At 34.6% G+C, this 19,363-nt stretch overlaps 1 protein-coding gene across 1 annotated transcript; it reads left to right on the top strand.

Moving 5' to 3' along the window:
• The first annotated feature begins 12,171 nt into the window (after positions 1-12,171).
• Positions 12,172-15,201, top strand: cbt (Kruppel like transcription factor cabut). The gene is made up of 2 exons (XM_072521040.1): positions 12,172-12,420; positions 13,475-15,201. Exons 1-2 carry the CDS (start codon positions 12,355-12,357, stop codon positions 14,552-14,554), a joined length of 1,146 nt encoding a protein of 381 aa, XP_072377141.1. The 5' UTR covers positions 12,172-12,354; the 3' UTR covers positions 14,555-15,201.
• The last annotated feature ends 4,162 nt before the right edge of the window (positions 15,202-19,363 follow it).

The raw sequence follows: 19,363 nt of genomic DNA, 5'->3' as shown, positions 1-19,363 counted from the left end.
CAAATTCGTATCGGCATATATCTTCAACATCCACCTTATGCAAGCTAATAGAACAAATATCTAACGAACGTCTGCAATACTTCAGGGAATCAAATAATTTAATACTCAAAGAATAAAGCGGATTTAGGAAAAACAGATGTACAGCTTCTTTTTATTTAGTAAAAAACCTATGACATTGTGAGGAAACATGATGTCCTAACAATATTAAAACAATGCCGTCTAGATGGAAACCTTCTCTTCTTCTTCTTAAAGTGCCTATCCGTTCCGGATGTTGGCGATCATCACGGCTATCTTTACTTTATTTATTGCAGCGCGGAACAGTTCAGTGGTAGTCGTGTTATACCACTTTCGTAAATTTTGAAGCCAGGAAATGCGTCTTCTTCCCGGTCCTCTCTTACCATTTACTTTCCCTTGGAGAATCAGCTGGAGAAGGCCGTAACGTTCTTGATTTCTCATTACATGTCCTAGATATTCCAACTTTTTAGTTTTGACGGTCATGAGAATTTCACATTCTTTCCCCATTCTACGCAGGACCTCCACATTAGTAACTCTGCCAACCCAGGATATACGTAAGATGCGCCTATAACACCACATTTCGAAAGCTTCGAGCCTATTCATAGATGCAACAGTCAGTGTCCATGCTTCCATTCCGTAGAGCAGAACTGTGAATATATGTAGCAGTTCAATAGACGGCATTTTGTTTTTAATGATATGTCTCGACTGTTGAAAATGGTTCTCATTCTAACGAATGCTGCTTTTGCTTTTATTATTCGCTGTTTAATTTCTGTTGAGTGATCCCATTGGCTGTTTAAATTGGTGCCTAGATCTGTATATTGCTCGACTCTTTCGATATTCTGTTGGTTGATTGTAAGTTGAGCGTTTAGTATTGGTTTTTTACTAATTGTCATAAATTTGGTTTTCTTTATGTTAAGAGCTAGTCCGTATCTGTTGCTGACTTCTGTTATGCGATTTGTTAATATCTGTAAGTCATTCAGATTATCGGCAAAAACTATAGTGTCATCTGCATATCTAATGTTATTCAACCATTCACCGTTTATTAGTATTCCTTTCGCACAACCGTCTAAAGCTTCCTTAAATACCCATTCAGAATAAATGTTGAACAACAATGGAGACAAAATACAGCCCTGTCGTACTCCACGTTCTATTGCAATTTTATCAGTTAACTGGTCTTCTATTTTGATTTTGGCCGTTTGATTGTAGTAAATGTTTCTGGTAATTCTAAGATCTTTGTTGTCAATTCCAATTTCTTGCATTAGAGTCATTAATTTGTCATGTTTTACTCTGTCAAATGCCTTCTGGTAATCTATAAAGCATACGTATATGTCACAATTCACATCCCTGCATCTCTGAAATAGCACCTGTACAGCAAAAAGGGCCTCCCGTGTTCCCAGAGCATCACGAAATCCGAATTGTGTTTTTGTTAGTTGTTCCTCACATTTTGTATATATTCTTTTGTGAATGACCTTTAGAAATGTTTTAAGTAAATGGCTCATAAGGCTTATAATTCTATAGTCTTCGCACTTTCTCGCATTGGGTTTTTTTGGAAGATTTATAAAAGTTGACACTAACCACTCTTGGGGAACCACGCCTGTATCATATATACTGTTAAATATATTTGTCAACCATTTTATGCCATCATAGTCCATAAGTTTTAAGAATTCTGAGTGAAAATTATCAGGGCCTACTGCTTTACCATCTTTGGTGCTTTTGATGGCATATTTTACTTCTTCGACTGTAAATGGTGGTCCAGATTCGCAATTGGTGTTTGTTGTAATACCAGTGTTACTTCGTATATCTTCAAAAGTTTTTTCTACGTATTTAATCCAAATATCTCTTTTATGCTCTATTTCCAGTACTATGTTTCCCTGATTATCTGTCAGGAATCCAGTGTTCTTGTATTTATATAAGCCTGCCGCTTCTTTAATCTTTTTATGGAGGTTAAATGAATCATGTTTTTGTTGTAATGACTCTATCTCTGTACACTTCGAGCTAAACCAATTTTCTTTTGCTATTTTAATAGCCCTTTTTATTTCGTTATTTATGTTGTTGTAGTAATTCTTATTATCTTTAGCGTTTCTTCTGTCTTCCATCATACATAGAATCTCCTCCGTCATCCATTCCTTTTTATTTGTTCTTTCAGGTTTTAAGTATTTCTCTGTTATTTCTTGACTTACTTTGTGCAAATTTTCTAGTTCTACATCTGTGTTATCTGTTTCTGTATGGGCCCATGGTTTTTCTGTACGAGCCCACGTTTTTTCTTTTAGGCGTTTTTGTACCTTTTCCTTTACTGTTTTATTTTTCAGTTGGTTAATATCGTACTTCATAATTTTTGGTCCTTGAACTTTCTTTAAACTAAGTTTCATTTTGGCGATAAGTGGATTGTGGTCCGAATTTATGTCGGATCCCGGGTACGCTTTAACAGATGTTATAGAGTTTCTAAATCGTTTGTTAATAAGAATATAGTCTATTTGATTTCGTACTGTGTGATCTGGAGTATCCTGGGGAGATTTCCACGTATATAGTCGTCTTGGAGGAAGATCATAAAAGGTGTTTGTCATAACGAGCTGTTCTTCAGTTGCAAATTCAATCAAACGGTCTCCGCGTTCATTACGTTCCCCTAGACCAAAGGATCCCACTAAATTTCCACTTTGTCCTTTGCCAACTTTGGCATTAAAGTCTCCCATTATTAGTGTTATTTCGTTTTTCCGAATCCTTTTGACAATATTAGTAAGGTCATTGTAAAATTCTTCTATGATTTCTTCTGGGGCGTCCGCTGTAGGAGCGTATACTTGAATAATGTTTGTTTTTATGGGAGTTGTGTTTAGCTGAACTAAGAGCATCCTTTCTGATACAGATACGAAGTGACTGACACAGTTGGAAACCTAGCGTGTATTAAAATTTTTGTTTATGATATTGTTACGATAGATAATGACGCATCATATGACTCAAAACTGTAAACATATTTATTACTAATATCCTTATTCATTTGAGTATTTTCTAGTAAGAAGATCGACGGGTCTCCCTCGGCTAAAAAAACCAGTATGGCGTGACCTTCCAGTCTTTTCGCCAAGGGTCAGGAAGGTCGACATCCTTCGACGAATTTCTAGATGTATAGGTCCCCCTCCGATATAAAAAAACCTGCTTTTGATGGAATTTCTTCGATGGAGGTTCATCGATTCTTCGCCGTAATTCTCTATTAACGGTTATTTATATATATATATATATATATATATATATATATATATATATATATATATATATATATATATATATATATATATATATATATATATATATATATAATGAGACATTTTAGTTAAAGGGACAGTTAGTTTTTGAACATCGCGTCGAGTTTTTAAAATGTAACGCACGTATTGTAATAAATGTAGATAAATTATATAATTTTTAGTGTGAAATAAATTAGTAATATTGTACAAATAAAGACTTTAAATAAACTTGTAAGTGTTATTGATAATAAATAAAAACAATAAATTAGATTTAATAAAAATATAACAATATATATTTTAGAGTTATATTTAATAATCACTTTTCAAGTTCATATACCCGAGATAACGGAACTTCCGAAAGATCAACACTTAACGTAACTCTTTTTTAATTGCGATCAATGAAATAGTAGACAATATTAATACGTCCGTACAAATTGCTTTACATGCAGACGGCTTCGTTCTTTAAATAAGTATTAACAATAGCCTCACAACTGCAATTATTCTGCAAGCGTCCATCAAATCTTTAAAAAAGTAGTTAGAGAAAACAGACCTTCGTTTTTCTATAAACAAAACCAAAGTCATATGTTTTTCAAGAACCAAACAAATAAGTTTACCAAAGTTAACATTAAGGAGAGGACACTTTAAGAAGAAGAAGGTGGGAAATGGACCGGTGTATAATATTGTAGGACCTTTTGAATTGGAAGAAAGGAATGTACGAGGAGATATGTTGGTACAGTTCTGCTAGAACGAAAAACATACGAAGATCTACCATCCAGAAGATTATATGCATGGAAATCCCCGCAGGATAATCAACAACATAATAGTTAAAAACAAAATTGGTTTCACCGTAATAAGTAAACAAGAATCCACCATTGAAGAAAATTCAGGTCCCGATATCCTACCAGAAGAAATAACGGCAGCCGTCAGAGAAATGAAGGATCTAAAGGCACCGGGACTTGATGAAATTCCTGCAGAACTGCTGAAGCTATTAGACGCAGAACAAATAAAAATAATAACTGAAATATTTAATGAAATATACAAGGCAGAAAAAATACCAGTAGAGTGGCTCAAATCGAAGTTCGTACCATTGCCCAAAAAACCAGGAGCAAAAGTTTGTGAAGGCTATAGGACCATAAGCCTAATGAGAATACGGCCGAGGTCAGAAGGCCCTGCCTGTCGTAAGAGGCGACTAATGGGTAGGAATTGAGAGGTGGAGAGCCGTCGCTTGAGGTGTCGGGTCTGTAGAAACGCACTCGAGGCGTTTAGGCGTCACGGTCACCGGTCTACATTCCTAGTATCCGAGACGAGACTCTCGTGGGACCACTCTACTCTCATTCCAAGAGAACCAGGCGAGGTTGAACGAGCTGGGCCCGTACACGCCTCTTTTGGCCTTACACCACCAATCGTGGTGTCGGTGTCTCGGCACGTACCCGCCTGGAGTGGTAGAGAAGAGATCCTCGGCGGCGACCTGTCTACGTGCGAGGTCGAAATTCCTCTGCCTGCGTCACCTATCCGCCCGTGGGAGGATATAACGGATGGGTGAGGTAATCGCAACACAGGTACTACGGGGTAGGTGGAGCCCCGCGATGCGTATGGAACGCGCCACCTTCATTTTGGTGTCGAATTCGTAGGGGCAGTGGAGGCGCTAACGGTCACATGCCGCAAGGCCAGATAGACCAGGGTCCTGCCAATTTTAATTGGAGGGCACAAAGCACAGCTATGCTGAAGCTGTTTTTAAAAGACATCCACAAAAGAATTTATCGGAAATGCGAGGAACAAATTGCTTTATTTAGCGTGCAAGTATTGTTTCAGAAATGTAGAGACGTCAGCTGTAATGTTTTTGCATGCCTGATTGACTACAAGAAGGCTTTCGATAGAGTCAGGCATGAACAAATGATTGAAGTACTGAAGAGGACAGGGATTGACGGAAGAGACCTAAAAATAATAGCTAACCTGTATTGGAATCAATCAGCAGTGCTCCGAATAGATGGAGAATATACAGATCAAAATAGAGAGTATATTCAATCTGTACTCGGAGCACATTTTTGAAGAGGCTCTAAAAGATATTGATGAAGACATCTCAATAAATTAAGTCAAGCTCACTAACTTGCGGCTTGCAGATGACACAATAGTGTTTTCCAATGCCATAGAAATAGCAAAACTTATTCAACAAAATAACAGAAACAAGTAGAACATATGGAGTGGATATAAACACCAGCAAAACCAAACTAATGATCATCAGCAAGGAAAACATAACTGGAGCAATTCTGTATGTGAACCAAATGAGAATTAAACGTGTCTCATAGTACAACTACTTGGGAACTATAAACAGTGAGTCGTGGGACAATACCCAAGAGATTAAATATCGCATCGGAAAGGCAAAAATTGCATTCTTGACTGTGAGCTCTGTATTAACTTTCTGTTGCCTATATATCTATAAATGTTTACTTTATGTAAAAGAGGAAATCAATACATTTCCAGGAAATTCAGACAATCACTTTTACAATACAAGAAGTGCTAAATCTTTACGAGTTCCTAAACACAGAACATCCAAATTTCAAAATTGCTTCAGATATATGGGACTGACCTTATACAATCATTTGCCAAAAACTGTGAAAGAAATACCACTTTCCTCTAAATTAAAAAAAAATGTTAAAGATTTACTCTTAAGAAAAGCATATTATTCTATAAATGAATATCTTGAGGACAAACTGCAGTAGCTTCATATTTTACTTGTAAAAATGTTGTTTTATATATTTTATGTTTTGTCAATTTTTTTACAATGTGAATATTGTATTACACACATTAATGTTTTTTATACTGAATTTTGTAGTGACGTATCCTATACATTTATTTTGAATGTCTTAAAGGATCAATAAAGTATGACTATGACTATTCAAGAGCCATGACCTCACCCTAGAAACAAAAATTAGGCTCCTTAAATGTTACGTGAACTCAGTGCTCCTATACGGAGTAGAAACGTGGACATTGAAGGCGGAAACTCTATCAAAACTTCAGACTTTTTAGCTATTATTATACAGAAGGATCCTGAAGATACCATGGACAGACAAAGTCGCCGATGAAGACTACGGAGGATGAACACAACCGCGGATTTGGTCAACATCGTGAAGGGCCGTAAGCTGCAGTACTTGGGACATATAATGAGAAATCAAGTCCGAGATGAGCTACTCCAATGCATTTTGCAAGGTAAAATTTAAGGAAAAAGGGCCCCAGGACGAAGAAGAATATCCGGGCTTGTTAATCTGAGAGCATGATATAGAAAGACCTGAACACAGCTATTCCGTATAGCAACCAACAAAGTCATCATAGGCAGAATGATCGCCAACGTTTGAAACGGACAGGCACCCTAAGAAGAAGAAGAAGTAATAGGCTAACGATTCCAGAACAACTTTAAGCTTGAGATTTAAGAGCAAAATGATCTGTAAATCGTCTAAACATATTGGATGCAATATCGTTGCTTTAGTAAAAATTAAACTAGAGAAGAACTACAAATAGTAGCTTAAGTAAGTTAAACTAAAAATGAGGAAGAAGACATAGAACAACAGGGGAAAGAGATCAGGACCAACTACATAAAACTTCTTGATAGAAAGAAGAAGAAATGTGAAAAGAAATGAAGAATAATGAAAAAATAATAGTTAAAATGGTAAGAATTAAATAGAAAATAAAACGCATTGAGAAAAGAAGTCTTGATAATTGATTATATTTTGTGATAATAACTGTATATATTTTTTCATTAGATATCTAGAATATTTTATATCTATATTAAATTGTGTTGCGCATTTTAACGATACTTTAAAGTACCACATTTGTTTGTTGTGTAAATTGTTTCGAAAGATTTTAATAGAAAACACAATTTGTATAATTGCAGGCAACTTTAATGAGCTTCCGTAAAAAAATTAAATTTGTTGGAATATCACCCAAGGGTTAAAGTCTCTTCGTTATTTTTATTATTGTATTGTCTACATAATAATCAATTCTATGTTTTGAATAAACGCAAATGAAATTTAAACGTAAACGGAAAACTATCTGACCCTTCCCACCTTTGAGCATATTTTCACTGTGAACATTGAACTTTGTACCTGGCCCCATTTCAAATTAAAATGTTCTATAGGATTCTCTACCTAAAATATAAACAAAACAATAAACACGGTTTGTTCATCGGTCTCCTAAAATAGCATCGAGGTAATCAGCACTCTAGCGAGTGATAACGGTGTTTTTCTCATTCTCATTCGTCGACACGGAGGTCCGCGTAAATCCCTTTACTCTGGCAACAGTAGGCGTATGAGCCGAACGACGTAAGAGTAGGCAACACCGTCAATAGCGATTACTCACTGGCACTGCACGTTTTTTCCCGAATCCGAGTTTCTATCGCGCTTAAAAGGTAACGCAATTTTAAAAGTAGAGAGTTTCACATTGACACCTATAAATGCATATTATACATACAATGCATATTTTTAGTTGCATCCGCCAAGAAAATGAAACCTTTTTAGATACTGTAACAGTTTACAGGTGTAAGAGGATCATTTCTTTGATGTCCCGGAAAAAGTACTATTTTCATATATCGTCAAAATATTTGTTCATTGTATCCTTTAGTGGATTAATAACGGGAATAATTACAATTTTGTAGGTATATTAATTCGATGGACATCCTGTAAAACAATCTATTTCTAGGTGGTTTATTGTTGTTGCACTTAAAGGTGATTAAATGCTATAATCGAAATCATGTGTATATTCATAAATACACGTGGTGTACTTGAGGATTCTTCTTCGTATTCTTAGTCTTTTATCGTCCATTTTTGGCATAGGCCTCTCCCAACTCCTTCCATCGATCTCTATTCTGAGCAACATACTTTCAATTTATTCGTCAACATTGCTCCTTTTGTTGTGGCTAGGTTTTCATATTTAGCTTAGGGCCCAGGTTTGAAATCCATATGATAATAGGCAGGATGCACTGGTTGGACACTTTCCTTTCAACTATTAAGTTTTTTTTGCGGTTATTAAGTATCCAACTTTTCCCAAATCCTGCACATGCCAGCCTTGATCTTTGGTTTCTTCTGTCAAGTTTCAGAATTTGGCCTACGTAGATATATTCTTGAACGTGTTTTATCTAATTGCCATCAATAGTAAAACGTCTGGGGTTGCCTGTTTGTCATTGTTTTTGTTTTCGTCATATTCATTTAGGCTGACGTATTAGGAGCTGTCTGCGAGTTCTCCCACAATAGTTTGTAATTTCTCGACTGTGCTTGCTATAATTACAATGTCGTCAGCGAATCCAAGGTTGTTTAACTTGTTGCAATTACCATTGATGCATATGTTGACCAATTTGTAGTTTTGAAGACGTCATCTAGGGCTAGATTAAACAGCTTTGGCGATATTAGGCCGTCTTGTTGACCGCTATGCTCTTAATGAAGATGGGTTTTGTTTTTCCGTCTAATTGTACCATCTTACTTACGTTTTTACATATATTTTGCAGTTGCCTATATCTAGAATCCATTCTACAATTATTAATAGTTTGTTCTATGGCCCACATCTCGATAGTGTCAAATGCTTTTTTTATAGTCTACGAAGACAAGAAATACGAGTAGTTGTTATTCATTTTCCTTCTCTTTGTACAACAATTTGTACAACAACAAGACGAGGAAGTGGAAATGTTTTAGGAAGGACTAGTATCCCCAATAAATACTTTAATAGATATTTCAACGTCAAAATAGAAATCGAAATTTGGACACAAAACCTACTTTTTAATCATGAACGAAAAAAAAAAATAATAATATAATAATATCCGTTGACAAAGAAAGCTTTCAACTGATAAAAAAAGAAACACAAAAAAGACAGACAAACCAAAAAACATTGAAGATAAGACGAAACGAAATATCGTCCAATAAATACAAACGGTGAAAGATTAAGTCAGTCTACAAAATACTTTATTGAAGAAAGATTACAAAGACAAAAGGATTACAATATAAGCAATCATAATGTCAAAGAAATAAATAGAAAAATCACAAAGACAATCAAAAAAACGAGGCTTCATTAACTTAACTGATTACCACAAGATAATAACTAAGATGACTGGCACCATTTTAAAGTTAGCCAGAGTGAGTACATAGCGAGACTGACAGATGGTCGATAGACAATAAGGCTATTCGAATGAAAACCACAAGGATAAAAAAATCTTTGGCCGACCACCAATACAATAAACGGAAGAGTTAAAGAAAGTAAATCAAAATTCGATGAGAGCGGCACATGGTAGATAGCACTGGAAACAAATGGAGGAGCTCCATGTTCAGCAATAAACGTTCGATAGTTGATGCTAATAAGCTGAAGAACGTGGTACTTATCTTAACTTATCACACTGTAACGAAAAACTGTAATTCAATTATATCAATACATACCTTTAGTGCAAAAAAATTCTATCGTTAAATATCACAATAACAAATTGCGTAATTGCTCAATAAACGAAATAAGTATAAACTCAATAATAAAATAATATATACCTATTAATGTGTCCTTAACTGACCGTAAAAACATAAATAATTTATTTAAATGGTTCAAATTCACTATTGGAAGTCGTTAATCTCTGGAGATCATCTGTTAAGCAAAAAAATAGAGGACATCGACCCCCGAATCAGGTCGAATCCCTTTTTTACCTCCTCGGCAAAAAGACGACGAAGATGGAAGGTTGGTAACATATTGACGAAGGGCATTAAAATTGTATAGCTGGTGACGCGTTGATGGGTACGGCTTCTGAATGCCAACCCAGGGAAAGAACTCTATAGGAAGAAGATAAGAAAATCTTGTTATATTGTCTGATTTAACGAGAGTGACAAAGAATTTTAATTTACCGCAGAAAAAAATGCGAATTTTCGATCACACAACCGTATTTTAACGTCATCAGCAATTGCTACAAAAAACCTAATAATGAACTGAAATCTGGACGTTTGAGAAAACCTTATTAACTTGAAAACGTTCCTAACAACATTTTCACTAGGTACTTGGGGGAAAAAGAGTGCAGCTACGTCTTTAATACGCAGTTTGTTTCCTAAGAAAAATTACAAATTTCCAACATAATCACATCAGGACATTATTAATGACATGGGAACTGAAGTACTGCAAACACAGATGTAATAAAAAGTCTACGAAATTTTATATGTACAGTGCTAACCAAAATTTTAAAGACTAGAAAAGTAAATCGCTATAACACGACAAAAATATGCCATTTTTCTACATTTAACTTTCCAGGTCAGTTAAAGTGAATAGTATTCTAGTGAAATACTAGACTGAGTGGTTTTTTTCTTCTTCTGTAAGTGCCGATTCGTTACCGGATGGTAATGATCCTCTTGGTTATTCGAATTACTATAGTATTTGTACATAAATCCTTCTTTTTCTTTTATGTAAACAATTTTACTTGTTCAGTGACGGGTTGTTGCTTTTATAGAGGATTGCAACTCCATCACTGATGTGATTCTTCCGTTCTATTTTCTATTTAGTGTTCACTAGTTTATACCCTATAAAGTGCATTTTGTTCGGATCTCGTCACTCTTTATTCGGTCTCTCAGCGTGTTTTTTGTAATTTCATTCTTGCTGTTTCCAGCACTCTCTGCGTTTTGGCTGTGTCGGGTCTTGTTTCTGATGAGTCCGTCATTATTGGCCTTATGGATTTTTCATTCCATCTCACATTTAATGTGTTTGTTACGCCATATAATGTTATTAAGAAATCCTGCTAATCTATTTGCTTTTTGTACTAGATCTCTTACTCTTAGATGGACAGTATAATCCCTAGGTACTTTATTTCCATTACTTGCTCAACGCTAACTTCATCGTCTTCCAGTTTACATTTATTTGGTTCCTTACTGATTACTATTGTTGTAGTTCTGAGTTGAAATCATCATGTTAAATTCTTTTGCTCTTGTATTACATCTTTGAAGACTATTAATATTGCAACATCTGCCTAATAGAGAATTTTAATTTCATTATTCCCCATTATGTATCCTCTTACTTTATTGACGCTCTTTATTACTTTATACTTGAGTAGATTGAATAGCCTAGGGCTTAGTGAATCCACCGCCCTTATTCAATTGCCTCTTTTTGTAGGTTCCATTGTCCATCTATTCTGACTTCCGTCTTATTGCTTTGATAGTTGTTTTCAATTTTTTTTACAATATCTAACATGATCTCTTTATTATACAACGTATGTATTACATCTTTAAGTTTTACTCTGCCAAATGTCGTCTTTAAGTCAATCAAACATATAAATACAGGTTTAATGTATTCTAATGCTTTGTCTTTAATCTGTTTTATAACGAATATTGCATCTGTACATGACCTTCCCTTACGGAAACATTGTTGCTTATCTGCTAAGTTTATGACCTGATTTATTCGTTTTTACAAAATTTTAGTTGTAAGATTGAGGATAGTATTTAGCAAATCGATACCTCTGTAGTTTTCTGGTTGTTTTTATCGCCCTTTTTGAATAATAAGATTAGTCATAAGGAAAAAATGATTTATTACAAGACAATCTATAAGAGACCCTTAAAAAAGAAGATTGTATCAAAAATTATAGGAATAAATATATTATATAATATTGTATTAACTTGTAATGACAATTTTGTCCATAAGACTTCTTGTGTATATTTGATGTCCATACCCTCAGTCCGCTTCATATTCTTACTAATCGAAAAATGCGTTACCTTTAATTTTGCAAGTTACAACGTTGGATGTAGTAACCGATGTTGCACGCCTGGGACGCGGGCTTGTCTGTGACGTCTCAGAAAACTAGCACGCTTGGATGACGTCGTAATCACGGTCAACCGCCGAGTCTGTCAGTCCGTGTGCACGTGAACACCATGCAAGCGATCACGCAGTGTTTGAGTGTTCAGCGGCCTCCCGATTGGCCCGGAGACACGAGCCCCCACGCACCATTGGCCGATTTACGGATGCAGCGCGCTACACACCCCAACAATCCCATGCCAGAACAATATCAAGAAAGCTCCAATTCAAAATAGTAATATCGCTCCCGATCTTCGAGCTGTTATACAGACTTTTTTATATTATTGTGAATTTGTTTAGTGTTTATTTGTGCAAGACTATGCTCATTAATGAAAAGATGTCTCAGGGGATCATTTCCCCTCCATCTACACCGCCCCTAAAGAATGTAAGTATTTTTTAAATTAAACCCTCTGTTCTTTGTTTCTGTTTATTCGTTTTTAATGTTGCGAAATATTAGAAATGTCTATAGGACGTTATAAAGTATTTTACTGTTGAAGATTTATGCATGCATTCAATGCTTTTATGTAAAAATGTCATAAAAACAGTGAATCATGTTGCCCTGGAAATACATATTTTATGGATATTTTATTAATGAGTGGGTTTTGCTTTTTTTATTCATATGTCACCTTTTTTAATTAAAGTATTTATCCATTATTATTTTTGATTTCTCTTGTTTTAATCATTACAGTTGTTGAATCAAAGTTTTAATGAAAAAAATCAACTAATTGTCTTAGTTGATTCCTAAAAACACACTGATTTTGTAAAAATTTATGATGATATTAATTGACTTTAAAATATAAATCGTTCTATATATTTCTTCTAGTTTTTCTTCTGTTTTTATCTTGTCTTTAAATTAATATGAATATGATTTTTGTTTCCTTCCCATGTTTTCTTTCTTTCGTCATTAGATTTATGTACCTTTCACAACTTACATAAATATGCATGTCTTATTTGTGTTTTCAACCCTACCCATACTTTGTTTTTCGTCTTTGTGGTCGTTCTTCCGGTTTTCGTTACTTTTAGTAAGCTACCTACTATATTCTATACTATGTACTCTATATTAGATATTTGCAATGTAGGTACAGCTTTTATTTTATTGTGCTTGATCTATTTTTCTTTATTTTAAAAACTTTCTTGTTAGTTTTTGACATAGAAAAAGTGTTATTAACTTTCTTTTTAAATTTGATTAATACTTGTACTAAATTTAATATTAGGTCACCATGCTGTAGGCTTTGTTTTACTTCGATATATTTATCACTCGCTTGAATAACTTTTTGTTCTCAATTTTTTGAGAAGTTGCCGTATTTTTTATTTACTATTTTACAAAATATATACAAAATATTTTTGCAAAATATAAGTATAAAATTCGAATCGATATTGATGTTTTTCATAAATTGCTCTTAAAGAATAAATTACTCAAAACATTCTCTTTGTTACAGATTTCTGATGACGAACACACGCAGCAATCAACGATTCTGCAACTCAGAAACTTCTTGGGCCAGAAAAGAACTCTACAAACGTGTGGATTACTTACACCACAACCGTCAGATTCCGAACCAGAAGAACATGATATTCCGTTGAAAAAAAGGTACCGCATCAGCAATCCAGAAATTCCGTATCCACCCCCAACAATAACTCCACCTAAATCGCCTTCAAAATCACCACCCCTTTATCCTCTACCTACTCCTAGTCCTATTCCTTTAATTAAATCAACTTCACCGATTATCCCCAAACCTAATGTAGTTCCTCAACAAACATATACTCCAGTTCAAATATTTTTCCCACCCCCGCCGCTAGTTACACCTGTTCCAAAGCCGCAGCCAACACCAACTAGATCAGTTTCTGTTATTATGAAAGCCAACAAAACCGGTATCTGCACATCCTTGCCAATTCCTCAACTCAAAGAAAAAGGGGAAGAAAATTTACTGAAAAGTTTGAAGTTTAAGATGGGAAAGAACAAGGAACGAGTAGAAATCAGTGAAAAAGATGTCTCGAGGGAGGAGAAGGAAGAAGCCAAGCCAGAGCCAGTAGTTACCCAGAAAATATCCCTGCCTATCCTAGCTCCAAAATTGATATCTCCCGCCACTCCAAACACAATATTCATCTCGGCTGACGGCACAGTTCTGCCCACGCAGTTCGTTCTCATCACTCACACGCCTCCAACCACAGTACCAACCAGAAGAAGAGTCTACGAATGCAAGTATGAAGGTTGCGGCAAAAACTACTTCAAATCCTCTCACCTTAAGGCCCACAACCGCATCCACACCGGCGAAAAACCGTTCGTATGCCAATGGGCCGACTGTGGACGGAGGTTTTCGAGGTCCGACGAACTCTCCAGGCATAAAAGAACCCACACCGGCGAAAAGAAGTTCAAATGCTCCCATTGCCAAAGGAAGTTCATGCGATCAGATCATTTGGCCAAACACGTTAAAAGACACACCAAAGAAAGGTTGAACACCCAAAAAGTTAATGTGATGCCTGTACTGAGACCGATTCAACCTGCACCTAAGCTGTCATAATTTTGATGAGGTGAATTTTTTGCATAATCTTCGTATTTTTTTGTGGAGTTTATTTACAGGAAATTGTATATTTTCGGGATGTTGTAACATGCTGTGATAATTGTTCATATTTCGTTGATAACTTCATTAAGATAAAATTATAACGATATTTTCTAAATATGTCATAGGTTTCTATTGATTGCATAAAAAGTGGGCAGCAAAGAAATATCGACAATCATCATAACAAATATTATCACGTTTCCATGGTCTGTTCTAATATAATGATCTCTAAATATTTAAACAGTTGTAGCTGTTAACATTTATTTTCCTGTCTTATCTGCAGTTTCTAAATTTGGTTTGTTTGTTTGTCGAAATTCTCTTGATTTGAAATCGGCAGACGCTAGTTTTTTTTTCTGCAGTCATATATGAGAATAGGTACATTCCTCTTCAGATCATGTCAATGCATTAGTGAAAAGTAATTTCACATTTTTATCTGTGATTTATGAAATTTATTTATTTTCGATGTATTATTAGTTTGTAATTGTTATAAATGTAGATATTGTAAAAATACTTTTCAGTTTTTTATACCTTTCAATTCTAATTAATGTAATAAAATATTTTGTAATATAATGACTAGAAATAAACATTTTGGTCAATAAATGATTATGATTCAATTCTTGTTTTTTTCATCTCTAATATAAGAAACTGTGCATTTATTAAAAGAAAAATTTGAACGGTCAATTGCTGGCAAAGCAAAGAAGTGAACTACTTCATTAGTTTATTAGAATACGTTTCGCTTTTTTATTTTTTTTTATAAGCATCCTCAGTTCTCTACAAAAAATATTGATATAAGATTCTAAGTAAATAACAACAAGAAGGGTGAAGTACATACAAAATAATTTGCGATGTTATGAAAACTATAAGATTACTAAACATTAAAACAAACTCGACGAGAAAAAAACCTGAATTAGAGCACTACTGTTTGTAGTGTAGTATAGTGAGTTTGCTGTGTTTTAATTTTAAATAATCTTATGGTTTTCATAACATCAGAAAATCCTACAAATTGTTTTGTAAGTATGTACTTTACCCATGTTTTTTTACTTAGAATTTTACACCATTACTAATAAGTAAGTAACTACCAATAAAGTAGTCAACTTCTTTCATTTGCCAAAACTGACCAATACATCTGCATTCACCAACTGAATACAACAACCTCAAAAAACGATAATAAAAAAATTTACTTATGGAGTATTAGTTACAGACAACAACGACAAAAAACACCACCATGGATGACAGAAAACGTAAAAGAAATGATACAAGAAAAAAACAAAATATATAAGAAATGGCTAACAAATAAACCGTCTAGTAATAGAGTAACTTATCAAAGGAAAAACGGAGAACAAAAATGTATCCAAGTTGAAAATTTAATTGGTGGTTCTCAGACTACAGAAGCATGGAAATCTATCACTAATCTAAAGAAAAACACCCATAACTCCTTAAGCAACTTAATTCCTATAGAAAAGTGTGAAAATCATTATAAAAATTTACTCCAAGAATCCAGATTGGAATATATGGGAGAGGAATACAGTATGGAGAGACCAACAAAAAGTAACATTAATACTACTAACAACGAGGTCCTTACTGTGTTAATTAAAATGAAAAACAGGCTATCTCCAGGACCTGGCAATATAGCTGTAGAGTTACTTAAAGCAGGAGGTCCACTCCTAATAGAACGAATAACTTTTCTAATGAATCAATGCTGCCAACAAATTAAAGTACCATCTGAATGGAAAACCGCTCACCATGTGTCGATCTAAAAAGGGTAATCGAAAAGATCCTCACTGCTACAGAGGATTAAGTGTCCTACCTACTTTCGGGAGATTGTTTGGAAAGATAATAAATGGAAAAATACAAGATGATGTAGGACATCTAATTAGCGAAGACCAATGTGGATTTACGCCTGGTAGATCTTGCACTGATAACTTGTTTATAATCCAACAATTAATAGAAAAACGAATAGCGGTTGGTACTGAAGTATATCTAGCCTTCATTGACCTATAAAAGGCGTATGGTACAGTTCCAAGACTTAAATTGTGGCAAGCTTTACAACAACTCGGCATTAGTCCATAACTTTTAGGAATAATCACAGAAGTACAGGGATAACACTACTTACCTAAAAATCGGAAATAGACTATCAGAGCCAATAAAAGTAACTAAAGGACTAAGACAAAGATGCAATATGTCACCCTTACTGTTTAATTTATGTATTGAGGTAGCCCTTCAAAATTGGAAAAACCACTGCCAGGGAATGGGAATCCCCATAGGAAATGACGTACTGTTCTCTCTGAACTTTGCAGATGACCAAGTGCGAACTAGCTCAAGATTCTTATGATCTAGAATAATTTATGATAAAGCGTCTATACAGAGAATATGTAAAATGGGGGTTACAAGTCAGCATGAAGAAAACAGAATATTTAGTTAACAATTCAGACGCAAGTTTTCGAAGTGTTCATAGACGAGGACGTGGAAAAATTTAAATAGTTAGGTGCACTCATTGATAAGAACGGCTTGGGAGAAACAGAAAATAAACACCGAATTAATCAGGGACGTAAAATTGTAGGATGTCTGAATCTCCTTATGGTGGGATCGCAAAATTTCCAAAAGGAACAAAAAAAGAATAGAGCAAATCATGGTTGAATCAGTTTTTTGTTATGGCTCTGAAGTATGGACAATTAATGCAGACCTGAAGAGAAGATTGTTGGCAGTTGAAATGGATTATTTAAGAAGAAGTGCTAGAATATCAAGGCTGGAAAGGAAGACCAACGAATCTATAAGAAATAACATGAATGCTACAGAAACGGTCATTGACAGAATAGAAAGAAGAGGTTTAAAATGGTTTGGACACCTATTGAGAATGCCTGACGAACGTTGGCTCCAAAAACTTCACAGATGGAAGCCCCCTGGAAGAAAAAAAAGAGGTAGACCTCGACGGTCATGGAATGAAGGAATTAGAAGAGCGATGGAATCGAGAGGTTTGAAGGAGGAGCATGCCTTGGACCGGGAGGTTTGGCGGAGGAGAACGGGAATGTTTCATGTGGTAACTCTCATCTGTGTTTTGGATATTTTTTTCTTAGTCCTTATTTCTTAACCTGGTATTCGTTTTTTCTGTTCTTTTGAGGTTTTCTTCAGATTTCAGCAATATTATCTTTAGGTCGTTCGTTATTTTGTCCGAATCTTCTACCCCTCTACCGTTAGCAATTTTGTCTTTCATGCTTTTACAATTTTCATTCAGTTTTTGTTGTACCTATTTCCTTTTTTAAATCGTTTCCTTATAGTAATTTCCTTGTCTTGTTTTTTTTTCTTCTGAACTTTTTTCCGAGCTCACTCAAACTTGGCTAACTAGTAAGTAGCCAAAGATCCCAAATAATATTCCAAAGATCTTCAGAAAATAAAAATAGCTTCAACACCTAACAGACTTTCCAATTGCCTTAGATACACCGATACCTACTGAATTTAGTTTATTTAACTAGGTTAGTATTATTAGTATGATTCAAAATAGATATTTAAGAGAAGTGTTTCGGTAAACATTTCGATTAAATGCTTGGAACAATTTTTGAGAGTAAAAATAACTAAAGTAATAAATTAATAGATATTAGACACACAGTGAATGTGTGATAGCAAGTTCAGGGAAATTTTTTTGGCGCGATAAAAATAAAATAGGAAACGAATTGAGAATTCACCGTAGGAAATCAAATTTTCTACGGAAAATTCAATTTAACAGATAAACACTTTGAAGCAACATTTCGTGTTGATTGTTACTAAATTTTATCAAAGTTATTTGTACGTAGGCGTTTATGACACAATTACAATCATCGAATTGATTTTTAAAGGAGTGCATTTTTGGTATGCGAGTCAACTTTTCAACAGTGTTAATTAGTCTGGCTAATTGGCTATACCAAAGCCATTTTATACAAAAAAAAACAATGTTAAAACATATTTGTCTAAATGGTCTAAAGTTGAAATTAAAATTAGCTGTAATGAATTTGGAATATGTAATCTGAGTCAACCTGATAATTAGAATTGTTCAAAATAAAACAAGATACAAGCGACAATTATTCTAAAGTTATGTTTTATTAAGAAGGGCTGGTGCAAAAGACAAGCAATTTTAAAAATAAAAGTCTACACTGTAACATAAAGATAAAAATTAGAAAATATTTTCAGAATCAGTGATCGTATAAACAGTTGATCCAAAGCTTGCCACTCTTCTTTAAAAAGCTTAGAAACCACTTCAGATATCTGTGTTTACAGATAACGAAGATTTAGCTGCAATTGCAGAAAATTGGTTATATTAGATTACAGTTTGACGAATAAGGAGACCGTTGTACATTAGTAACAGTGAGGTCTTCTAAAGGTAAATTAAGTGGTTCAGCTCGTTGAGTTTGAACGTTAACGACCACAAGAACAAAATTTGGGACAACCTGACGAACAATGCCTACAGTCGAAATAATTTTTCATCTAGGTCAGAATACGACGATAGGAATGGTACTAGATTCAACCGTGAACGAATAGTTATGCAAATTTGTTACAGCATATTTTTTATGTGGCTTAGCTGAAACTGTGTGGCTCGATACGATTGGATCTTGTTAAATTCTAGCATGTTTTCTAGCCCACACGAAAGTCGACTTTCGTGCAATCTTCTGCGAAAGACAAAAAGCTTACCAGTATATGCTCGTATGTGCTTGAATCGTAGAAGTGGATCATGTTCTTCTACTAATCTTACGCTTCTTCTTCTTCTGCTTCTTCTTTTTTTTCTTCTTCCTTCTTTTATGT

The sequence above is a fragment of the Diabrotica undecimpunctata genome, chromosome 1 (genome assembly GCF_040954645.1).
Source record: "Diabrotica undecimpunctata isolate CICGRU chromosome 1, icDiaUnde3, whole genome shotgun sequence".
Classification (NCBI taxonomy): domain Eukaryota; kingdom Metazoa; phylum Arthropoda; class Insecta; order Coleoptera; family Chrysomelidae; genus Diabrotica; species Diabrotica undecimpunctata.
This window is presented reverse-complemented; position numbering and strand designations above follow the sequence as displayed.